This window comes from Notolabrus celidotus, chromosome 12 (assembly GCF_009762535.1).
Source record: "Notolabrus celidotus isolate fNotCel1 chromosome 12, fNotCel1.pri, whole genome shotgun sequence".
Lineage (NCBI taxonomy): Eukaryota > Metazoa > Chordata > Actinopteri > Labriformes > Labridae > Notolabrus > Notolabrus celidotus.
In genome coordinates this window covers 24,727,552-24,739,608 of record NC_048283.1, presented here as the reverse complement: position 1 = coordinate 24,739,608, position 12,057 = coordinate 24,727,552, and the positions used below count along the sequence as shown (strand labels likewise).

General features: G+C 42.0%; 1 protein-coding gene across 1 annotated transcript in view; it reads left to right on the top strand.

Moving 5' to 3' along the window:
* enpp2 (ectonucleotide pyrophosphatase/phosphodiesterase 2) overlaps positions 1-12,057 on the top strand; it is a 30,257-nt gene that overhangs the window by 552 nt on the left and 17,648 nt on the right. Inside the window, exons 2-9 of the mRNA XM_034697040.1 lie at positions 75-180; positions 4,823-4,978; positions 6,574-6,699; positions 7,859-7,919; positions 8,015-8,112; positions 8,204-8,283; positions 8,955-9,074; positions 10,960-11,015. Of these exons, the coding sequence (XP_034552931.1) occupies positions 75-180; positions 4,823-4,978; positions 6,574-6,699; positions 7,859-7,919; positions 8,015-8,112; positions 8,204-8,283; positions 8,955-9,074; positions 10,960-11,015 (803 nt within the window). The remainder of the gene's footprint in view (positions 1-74; positions 181-4,822; positions 4,979-6,573; positions 6,700-7,858; positions 7,920-8,014; positions 8,113-8,203; positions 8,284-8,954; positions 9,075-10,959; positions 11,016-12,057) is intronic.

The following is a 12,057-nucleotide window of genomic DNA, read 5'->3' as shown; positions in this document are numbered from 1 at the left end:
CCAAGAATAACATCAAACTTTAAAGCAACAAAAATGTCTGTTTTAAATGTAACTGTTGTGTTGTTTCTCCTCAGTTTGTTTGGATCCTCTCAGTCCTGTGTGGCACTAAGGTGTGTTCGGGGTTCGTCTATGACCGGCCCAGACGCTCAGGAGAGGACGGGACCTCATCCAGGACAGACTGTGAGTACTCCTGTCTCATTACCGGTAAACACGGAACATCTTTGAACTGCCTGACCAGACCAGGCAAGCACACACACATCTGAGGAGAGGCTGAATCTCTGCCTCCGTCAGGATGTTGTTCTCCACCTAAACGTGACCTAAAAACACCCGGGAAGTATGAAAGTGACAGTACTAAGCTTTTTGAAATAGTGAATCAGTGATCTTAACACAAAACATGCAACTTGAAGTCATCACATTCAACTCTGTTGGACATTTCAGTCTAACTTTCTTACTTGGTGACGGAAAAAATGATCAAATAAGAATTAACCAACAAGAGGAATCATTTATGTTGGACCCAGACTTTACCACAACTCCTCTCAGACTGATGTGGAAAAAATGAACCGTATGACGTGTCTCCAGTCTTTAGAAGTCTTTGAAAAGTGTCCCTCCCTGTCACCAAACTTTGTAAATAGATGGACCATGTGGTAGCTCCCAAAAAGTGAAGCTAAAATGTTTAGAGCTCCCTTTGCTGACTGCTTGCAAAATATCACAAAGAGTTCCTCTGGCTGTTTTTGAAAGGAGACGGAGGTGCACCGTCCATATTCCCCTTAATTTATAACCTCTGTTAATGTTTCCTCAACGACTTTATGATCTCAATGCTTAAATTAAAGTTCATTTTGTATATCATGGTCAGTTTAAAGTCATGTAAATAAAAAGCAGGGCATACTTTAGGGCGAGGTGGGATTGACAAGCTGTCACCACACGGACCTGGAAATAATCCTGCTCAGCTGCTCAGCTTTTGGTTGAGGAGTAGTCCGTCCATGTTTTCTGATTTAGTCGTAAAATTTTTTGCATCACAGCTATCATGGATGATGAACTCACTTTGTCCACCAAGATCTTACAAGAATCCGCTTTTATCTTAAACTTCTTCAAACATGCACTCCTGAAAAGTTCTTGAAGTTTCTAGCTTTTCCAAAAGTTAGTCTTCCCTGTCGGACCAAACCTTCTGTTTTTGATGTCTTGGCAGGCAGGATGCAACATTTAAAGTAAGCTGTTGAAACCACAATGTAATGTTTCCATGATGACAGTTATGCTGTGTTTGAACGGATGCATGTGCAGACATCTTTGCTGTTCTCATCCTGAAAGTTATTCTCCTTCAACCTCAGATTTTATATCCCTCCTGCACCGGGTCGCTCTTTCAAGATCACGCTGGTTGCATGATATAAATGTCACCACCCTGCCCGCTCGTTCTCTAGCTGCATATTTCCCTGCATACTTCCTGCTGTATTCACTCATCAGGTCACCCAAACGTCTTGCAGATATTTTGCTAGCAGGTTGCAGGAAAAAGTCAGGTAGAAAATGTTCAATGTTTGCGTCCAACATGCATCCCATCCTGAAAATGTCGGGTTTTCAAGAGTTGTGTGAATACAGCGTCCATGTTTGCCAACCCCTTACTCCACTCTTGGTCCAAATATAGTCCTATGCATATTTTGACTCCAAATTACACAAGATGGGGTCCACTTCAATATTAAAATAGAGGCGGGATGGTTGTGTTTATGTCTTTTTTAAGTTAAGAAAGAAAGAGAATAAAACAAGGTGCATTGAGCTGCAGTTAAAGGTTCTAAAGGCTGCGTTTAACACAAATTAAAAACACTCGTGAAAGCAAAGCAGAAGAAGTCACACACTTTCATTTAGTTGCCAAGTGGCTCAGACAGGCGATGTGTGTGTGTGTGTATTTTGGACCTGCATTCACGGATCTTGGCCAAGTGTGGGTAGGGCATGCCTAAAACTGCAGGCAGAGCCAAGACACACGCAGAAAACAGCTTCTAGACCGAGCAAATCCTGAACTCCACGAGAGGTTCAAGTGTAATCAGTCACCCAACGTCAGTCAGACTGATACACGTCCACCTCAGCGTTCCCCAGGATCACTCATCCAAACACGAGAGACATGCAATTAGATGAGGACGAACTTTCCACACTGGAATTCCTCTGCTCAGTTTGTTTGCTGGTTATTTTCTATAAGAAGTGTATGCCAGCGCATACGAAATGAGCGTGCAGAGAGTGTGTGGTGTTTGTGAGGAGGGGGGTTACAACGGATCACTGTGACCCTGCGAGGCTGTGATTGGGCAGCAGGAGTGTTTTTTTCTCCCGAGGAGAGAGAGTGTGTTTGTGTTGCGCTGCTTTGAGCCAAAATGAGGAGAGCAGTGGAGCTCACTTCTGCTCCAGACTCCCAAACCTGTCTGGAAGCAGTTTTCTCCTCTGTGCTGCAGACTGTCGAGGCAACGAGAGATGGACGCAGTGTTTTCTGGACTTTCTTAGCTAAATATTTTAGCATTACAAAAATTAAGGGTCAATTTGCAAGAAAATTATAGCTTCTGATCTCTGCAGCTGAACTAGCTTAATGGTAATAAGTAATCAATCTTTCCAACAGGTAATCATAAGCTGTCACATATACAATAAACTCAAGAGAAGTTGGGGTGATTTGTGACGTAAAAATGCATCAACAATTGTTCAGGAAACTTCTTCGTGAGCAGGAGGACAGTGGTGACGACATTTATATAACGTGACTGGTGCAAACCCAGAGGAGCGGCCTAGGTGGAAGAAGGAGAATCATTTACAAGACGAGAAGAACAGCATAGATGTCTGCACATCTACGTTTAAATGTTTTTCTCATATTTATGAAGTCGTCACAGCGTAGGTCTTCTAAGTTTCTTCCACCTTCACGTTGTAAACATCACACTGTGGCTTTCCCAGCATTCTTTTGTTGTCACGTTCTGCCTCACAGGACTCATCTCAAGATTCCCCTTCCCATCACCCGAGAAAGTCCTAGAAATTTTAAGGAGAAGACTCTGATTGTACCTTTAAACTTCCAATAAGATTGCACCCCAATTAAAGGCAGGGTCTCTTTTGGTAGCCTAGTGTGGCTGTAGGTTTTAACAAATAAAGGCATGCCTCAGTTAGAAGCCTGTTTATATTACTGTTATTCTGGAAGTCACTGGTTTACTTATCACCAAAGTGACAGGAAGACCTGAATGCCATCATGCTGACAAGTTTGCACGATAAAAAGCAGCAGGAGGAAAACAGTGAAAAGCTGATTACAGAGTGGCAGGGGGAGGAGGGTTAACAATCAGCTGGAGCATTTCTACAAGTGAATCCACAGCGTGCAAGCTTTGGATGTCTTTGATTGTCGTCACAGTCTCCTTTGAGTTGGAAGCTGAAGAAGTTAAAGCCCCGGGGAGTGACAAGGGGGACTTTACGGCTCGTACGGACTTTGAATAAATAACAACAGAAAGATCATCTTTGCAGGGAAAAAAAAAAAATATATATATATAACTCAAAGCCTGTCTTCTGTTGATGCCTGTCCCAAATAAAAGCAGGGTGCTTTTAGAGGGTGCATCAAATAGAAGCCTGGGCTACTAATAGAAGTTTTACGGTAGTTATCAAACCTGCACGGTAAATCACAATTTCACACCCTTCTGCTGCAATGATCGCCTAAATCAAATGTTTTTATAAAGTTGTTTGGTCAGTAAGGCTCTTCTCCTTAAACACTCAGATGTAGTTCATGACCTTTGACCCAGTTTTAATTCAGGTCATGACAGTTCAAAGTGAGGAGGATGTAGCATGATCTTATAAGTCAGCATTTTTGTAAGAAATGTTAAACTTTGCGCATGAAATAATCCGGCTTCTTGCTGATGGTCTCGTTTGTTTCATGAGTCGTATTGAAGCATCAGACATAATGTTATCCTCCTCACAGGAGCTGTTATCACCTTTAACTCAAGGTTTAAGATTAAAAAGAGTTTGATAAGCAGAGATAATGTTAGGATTCAAACTCATAGAGACAAGAGGACACCATATGTGCTCATCCTAAGGTTTTTATTCACCTGTAGTCCTCGCTGCATCAGATCAGGTCTCATTTGGAGGAGTGTTGTACCTTGCACTGAGTCCAAACTGTCGTGCCAACAATCTGGGCAGCATAAAGAATGTAGAAATGTAGAAAGTATTACACCTCAGTTCATCCACATTGGAGCACATATGCACATGCAAAAACACACATGTCCACACAGAATTTCAAGCTGAATAACTCTGGTTGGCATCCTCTGAGAGCGAGCTTGTTTTCATGACTGAGTGGACAGAGAGCGTGTTGTTAGAAACGTAGCTGTAAGTTCAAGCCGTCTCCCTCTCAGATCTCCAGGATGTCTTCAGTTAAACCTGGGGGTTCACGCTCTGCAGGCTGGGAGCCAAACCAGGTCACTGTGCCTCGGATCCTGTGAGGACAAAGCTTCACTGTGTTTCAGGAAACAGGAGGCTCCCCGAAGTGAGATAGGGTTACCAGTCTGGGTCCCTGGAGAGCGCTTAGAGTTTAGAAAGGCTGGGGTTTGGCTTACAGACCTTTTGTCACAGTTATAATTACTTCTGACTGAAAAAAGAGAAAAAAAGAAAAAGAGAATGTTAAACATGTCTGCCTTTCAACCAAATTCATAAAAATAAATCAACTACATAGAAACAACCCCTTGTCTCACAGCCCAGCTGAAGACTCCTAACAGCTTTGAGGAGCGGGCAGAAGAACAACACATCAGGCGTCATTGTTGGTTTTAAACTGTCTCTGGGTCAAGAATACAAATGTTCAAGATTAACCAACTGAACCTGTGTGATTCCTCCTCAGCTCGCTCCACATCTCCATACGTGCCAACCTCCGGCTCCTGCAGGAACAGGTGTTTTGAACTGGCGGAGTTGGAGCCTCCAAGCTGTCGCTGTGATAACCTGTGTAAAACCTACAACAGCTGCTGCTCCGACTTTGATCAGCTCTGCCTCAGAACAGGTACATTACTGTTATCCTCTTATCCTTTATTCATAGGTCGCTTTTTCTATCCCTTCTTGTTTGATGTAGTTTAGGCCTATTTTTAAAAAAACACTTTAAAAACTACTGATAGGCTGGCGACCTGTCCAGGGTGTACCCCGCCTTCTGCCTGAAGCCAGCTGGGATAGGCACTAGCCTCCCCCGTGGCCCCTAATGGGATAAGCGGTCAAGATAATGGATGGATGGACTTTAAAAACTAGACTGTCAATCAATTAAAAAATAAATTATATGGCGCAAAACCCCAACAAATGTAATCCTCAGACTCTTTCCAAACAGAGCAGGTCTAGACCGTACTCTATGTTCTATTATTAACAAAGACCCAACATCAAGACAGGATAAGATCCAGTCCCATTGTGACAGAGCGGCACCGTCACTGAATGGAGCGCAGAGTGCGCAGAGACACACACACAAACCCACACACACACACACACACATCAAACTTACTTACAGACAGGACTCAGTCTGATCTTATCTTAATCCACCATGAGCAGAGCACTTTGCAGCATTTAGCAAGTTACAGTGGCAGGGACAAACTTCCTTTACCAGGCAGGAACCTCCAGCAGGACCAGACTCATGTTAGACACACATCTACTGAGACCGTGTTGGAGAGAGTGATAGAGTGAGATGAAGAGAGAGAGATGATAGTGGTGAGACAGAAGCAGGCCGTCTACGGCACAGATCCAGAGGAACCTACGAGACAAGGGAACTCGGGGACTCCAGAAAGGTCTATGGTTAGTAACTTTAATGGGACAGGAAGATTTAAAGTAAGAGACAGGCAGACAGAGGAGAGAGAGGGAAAGACAGGATCCGAGTTTGTCAGTTCCCCGGCAGTCTAAACCTATAGCAGCATAACTAAGAGCTGGTCCAAGCCTGAGCCAGCTCTAACTATAAGCTTTATCAAAAGGAAAGTTTGAAGCCTAATCTTAAATGTAGAGTGGGTGTCTGCCTCCCAGACCCTGGATGATAGATGATTGAAAATCTGAGTCTTAACTATGACACAAAGATTTACATTTTTGCGTATCAGTTCCACGTATCCGGTATCGGTCTCCAGAAGTACTGAAAATCAGTATCAGTGTCGTCCCTGAAAAAAACGACCTCAATTATCACCCCTAATGTAAATCATAAAGGTGGTGGTAGCAGGTTTAAAGCTACAGGGGTGAGTCTTTGATACGCTCGCTCTTTGCTGCGAGCCTCAGCAGGCTCCTGAGTTCATGCTGTTTGTTGCTCTTTCTCTCCGTGTCTCTCTCTCTGCTGCTCTGTCAACATGTTGCCCGAGCTGCCTCCAGTGTTGGTGGTCTGTTTTTATGTTCTCTCCTTCAGCCTGGTGGTCTTTGGCTTACCACCATCCTGCCACTGTAATCCCCCCTGTGCCCTGAGAATGATGAGTCTTGGCCTCGTGCTCGTTCTCAGCTCTCAGGGTGCACAGTCAAACGTGGTTTCTGCTCTTATCGTTATGTCGTTACAGTAAAGAATAAATCAAAGGGTTGGAGGGTTTTATTTCCTGCTGGTTGTTTTGATTCTTTGGATTAATGTCTCTCCTGTCATCTTGAACATAGAGGGCGGATATGAGTGCAGCAAAGATCGATGTGGAGAGACTCGAAATGAGCAACACGCCTGCCACTGCTCTGAGGACTGCTTGGTCAGAGGAGACTGCTGCACCAACTACAAGACGCTGTGCAAAGGTGTGTAGCTTTACATGTCCTATATATGAATGTAAATGTTCAAGATCAGGGTTTTCTAGGACATACTGGATGTATAATCAGCCTTGTGCTTCAATCTTGAGAGGAAAAGAGGGCAGAACACCTCTTTCAAATTTGACTCCTGAGATTTTATAGAAGTTTCCAGGAGTTCTGCCCCTGAAATTGTCTTACACATGTCCCTACAGCGTGAAGCTCTCTGTGTCAGAAGGAACAGAAAAACTACGTTATGATGACCGTTTTTGCATTTATGTCACTGCTTCATGCAAACAGACAAATGTGCAGACATCCCATCTTCAAAATGATTCTCCTTCTTCAACCTCTGGGGTTTTTTTTTTGTGCGTCACTCTCCCATGTTCACACCGGTTGCAAGCTTGTGATGAATTTTCCTGAATATTTCCTGCTGCAGACTCACATCTGCTCAGCCTTACTTCACGCAGAAATGTTACTCAGGGTCTTGCAGGTGGAATTCTGGAGAAGTTGAGCTGAAAGATTCAGCTTTTTGCGTTCACACATGCAGCCAAAGTGACAATTTTGGACGTTTTTGCAGGATTTTGTGCATGTGTGAATACAGCTTATTTAAAAGTGATGCATTGCAGGTTTTTTTTTTGTCAAGAGCATGCTAAAACAGGGATCCAAAATTTTAATCAGATGCTGTAAGTAGATATTTTTTAATAATAATTCTTGTGTTGCTTTTTATTTTATTCATCTATGTTCCGAAATCCCTTAGACACTTCCAGAAATGCATCTGATAAAAGGTACACAGAGTGCAAAGGATGGTGGGCAAACGTGGTTGCCACCTCTCTTTGCTCTGTTCCTCTGTGGCTGAAACTGTAACCACACGTTCTGCCCAGAAGAAGTACATTTTCACCGTCACAAGTCTCCGACAAGACTTCTTTGTTTTTGCAGGACTACAAAATTGATGTTGCATTCCTAAAAGTTAGTGATACATTTCATGAAAAGACAGCAGGAGGAGATTTTTTGTTTGAGAATGTGACTTACACATGGAAAGGCAAAATCAGCAAAGATGTAACAGGTACAGGTTTGTCCACAGGGGGCAACAAAGTCGACACTAACCAAAAGCTTTGATTGCTCTGTTTTCATCATCATCTAATATCTCTGTCCTCTGGTTCTGTTCTTGAAGGCGACTCTTCGTGGCTACACGATGAGTGTGAGGAGATCAAGACCGCTGAATGTCCTGCAGGGTATGTTTACATCGGAGCAGTAAAGCAGAACTAAACTCCACCTGAGTATAGCAGGCTGACTTCAGAAAGCTGCTTCTCCTCTGTTGTGTGTGCAGGTTTGTGCGTCCACCTCTCATCATGCTGTCAGTGGATGGATTCAGAGCGTCGTACGTGAAGAGAGGAAGCACCGTCATACCCAACATCGAGAAACTGAGTAAGATCTGGGAGAAGGATTACGTTTGAATATCTTCTTACTCGTCTCTTTGCTGATTTGTGAGCCTCCTTTTCTCTGCTTTCCTTTCCAGGAACATGTGGAACCCACGCTCCGTACATGAGGCCCGTTTACCCCACAAAGACCTTCCCCAACCTCTACTCACTGGCGACGGTAAGCCATGTTAGCAAGATGCTGAAAGTGGCTGTGTGTTTCATTTGTTAGTTTTCTCTCAGGGCTTCAAGGTGTCTGTGACCATGAGCTTTAAGCAAAGGTACAGTTGAGGTTAAATATACAGGGGACTTTCTGAAAACAGTCTTTCACTTGGATGATTGTGGTTTTGGTGGATGCTGCAGGGCAAGCCTCTGCAAGCTCTGTGATTGTCAAGATGTGTTCCCTGTGAGACCAAAATACATCAGGGGTTTATTGTTGAAGCCCAAATTATGATCTATTTCCGACCTTAGCAAGTGGTTAAATACCCAAACCTTACCAAAGTGCTACCTTTTTCAAAACAAAGTAAAAGTTCTGTTTTGTTCGGTTCAGGGAAGAAAATTACTAAAGATTTAAGAAGTGATCTTTGTTAAGATCAGGTTAATCTCTATTAAATGTGAAATCTGCACAAAGGGGTCAAGGTTAAGTATGAAAAGTGTTTTGATTTCTGTTGGTAGTCTGAGTAGAATCAATCGTGGAAGCAGGATTTGGTGTCTGCAAGAAAATCAGTTAGTATGGAGAGCAAAAGCAAGAGCAAAACAAGCCGCAGCTCCAGCTGCAGATATCTGACTATGATTTATTTATAAACAGATTTAATTTGCACATGCAGCTAATCTCAGTTTGTACTCTCTCAGGGTCTCTACCCAGAGTCTCACGGCATCATTGGAAACTCCATGTATGACCCGGCGTTCGAAGCCACCTTCACCCTGAGAGGTCGAGAGAAACTGAATCATCGCTGGTGGGGCGGACAGCCGGTAAGACCCGTCTGCTCTTCTTCTCTTTTATCTGTTGTTGTTCTTCTCTTTATCATCTGTAGTTCAATAACACTCTGATGTTTATGAACTGACAAATATTTTCTTTATGCTCTGATGATGGATGAAGTTAGGGTTTGGCTTCAATATGTTCTGAAATTCAGATCTGACAGATCAGAGGCCAACAGAGACAGGAAGGACTTTTAATGTGAAGCAAACCACAGTCAGGATTCAGATCCAACAGATAGTTGATGTCACTATCTGCTGGATTAGGATTGAATTTGAGTGTTTATAGGAACCAAGTCATCATCAAGCTTCAGTTCTTGTGAATTATCTCTATTATTTTAATAATCTTTGTTTATAAGATAAATAAAAACTAGCACACTGCTGCCAAGTAAAAAAAGTAAAAAATATTTATAAAAAGTCAAATTTTTGAGATAGTTAATAATAATTGTTCTACGAAGAGTTGCAATTGACCAATATTTAGGCATAAAAACGAAATTAAAGTCTTAATTATGAGATTGTTTGCTTTAAATATAAGATAAAAAAAAGACAAAAATATAAGATAATAATACGTTTTCAGACAAAATAAAAATAAGATAAGGAAGTTGAAAGTTTTGAGATATTTAGGACATTTTAGTTTAGTCATAACTATTGGCTAAAATTTGTAGTTATATGAAAAAGTTGTTCTTAATTGTAAGTTTGAAAATTAAAATTAAAATTTTGTTATAAATCCTGAAATAAAATGAAGGAAAAAAATAAGATGGCCATAATTTTGAAATTTAAAAAGCCTGAATTATGAGAGGAAATTCATGCTATGGTAAAATTAATTCTCATTTTTGACTTTGAATTTTCACAGAATGGTGTGGAATTGTGATTTACCGTGCAGGTTTAATAACTACTGTAAAACTTCTATTAGTAGCCCAGGCTTCTATTTGATGCACCCTGTAAAAGCACCCTGCCTTTATTTGGGACAGGCGTCAACAGGAGACAGACTTTGAGTTATATTTATTAATATCTGTGCCCTGCAAAGATGAGATTTCTGTTGTTATTTCAAAGTCAGCACGAGCCGTCACTCAGCAGTGCATAAACATAAAGTTCGCCAATCAACACCATCCACAGCTCGCATGCTGCGTATTAAAACCATAGGCTGTATAAAATATGGACGTAGTATCCATGACGTCGCCCATCTGTTCCTGAGAGCTGTTTTGAAGCCAGTCGACGGCGGCAGCCATATTGGAAAAGTTGATCTCAACCAGGCAGAGTGTGACGTAGTGTGAGCCTCCTAGCCAATAGCTATGTGTTCCTGATCGGGAGTCACGTCAGTCATGTCCTTATTTGGGCAAAAACTCGGAATCTTAATATCTTCTGAACCGTCACGTTAGAAAAATGTTTTTTTAGAAAATAGTTTTTTTACTATAGGGGTGGACTTAAATAACACAAAGTAAAAAAAAACACAGAGAGAGAGAAAGCTTAGACAGCTGACAGGATGATGATAGAGTTGTTTACAGGAATAGATTGAACAGGAATAGATTGTGAAATGAAAGTCTGAACGATAGAAAACAGTTCTGGGGATCCCTGAGAAACCGCTCACAGCTGAGAGGACCTCTGTCTGTAAACAAACCTGCACCTATCTATAATTTACCTCCTTAAAAAACCCAAACATGACTCTGAACCGGGGTGGAGAGCTGACTAACAGCTTCTTTCAAAACAGCTGAGACCAACACGCTGAACGACTTCTGTATCAGACCGAGTAGTAATCACGATGATACACCCACTCACTGTCCTGTACTGTACAGAACGACGTGACCTTGTTTTTATCTCTCTCTTGTTCCCTCTTAAACTGAGTCAGACATGATTTTATCTGATCACACTTTTTGTCTTTCAGATCTGGATCACGGCACAGAAACAGGGCGTGAAGGCGGCCACCTTCTTCTGGCCCGTGTAAGTCTACTCTTTATCTGAACGTGTCTTTGTCCTGTTAACAGTTTATCTTTGCTTTGATTCTAAAACTTTGGAACATACTTTATCAATGCATGCATATTTATATCACAGAGTATATCTCTGACCTGAGACAGCTCAGTTTAAACCTTCTGACACCTTCAGAGTCCGGTTCTGTAAAACTCTGAGTCCTTCAGTCTGAGCTGTTTCTGTTGGCAGCGTCTTGTTTGCTCGTGTTACCTGATATGTGAATCAGAGATTGTTAAGAAAATCACAGGGAGTCAGAAGAAGCTGCTGTAATACAGGGAATGCATAATTTGTTGTAATGTGTTTAATCTGGCAGCAGCTATGGACACATGAATGAACAGCCAAAAAAAAGAGCACAGTGTGTGTTTGCATTGGAGGCTTTACAACTGTGCACAGTGTCTGCCGCTCAGATAGCAACGTAGCCGTCCTCAAATCTGGAACACCTTCTAAAGACACTTGTTTCTAAATTTACTGGTTTCTTAAAGGGGATTTTTTTGAAGAAGTAAAGGTTGCATGCCAAATTGATGACCGCTATGGGTGAACGCTGTCCGGCCTGCACGCTCTGCATCATCTGCCGTAAAATTAATCCAAACCTGGACGTTTGCATCTCATTCGGTTTGGAGGAAAAAGACCGCAGTATGTTTGACCTGCACCACTGCACAAATAACCAGATATTACTCATCTCTGGACGTTTATGAGACGTGCAGTAGTGCAGTGACAGAAAAGCAGGAAACCATAAAAACCAACGGTCCTTATGGTGCTTTCATCCTCTCCAGGGATATAAATAATTCAACTTTTTTGAGCTCATTCTTGGTTGGATTGAAGAGACTGAAAAATAATGAGGACAATAATTCTGATAATTTTTTGATGTGTGAAAGGAAAAGTCAACACTGAACCATATGTTAAGATGAGTGAGTTTGTATCTTAAGTTGTGTCATTGTTTATTTTTTCCATGCAGAGATAGAGCGAGGTTCAGGAGAGCGTAACGTCCAAACTAACTAAAATATTGCTGCAGAAA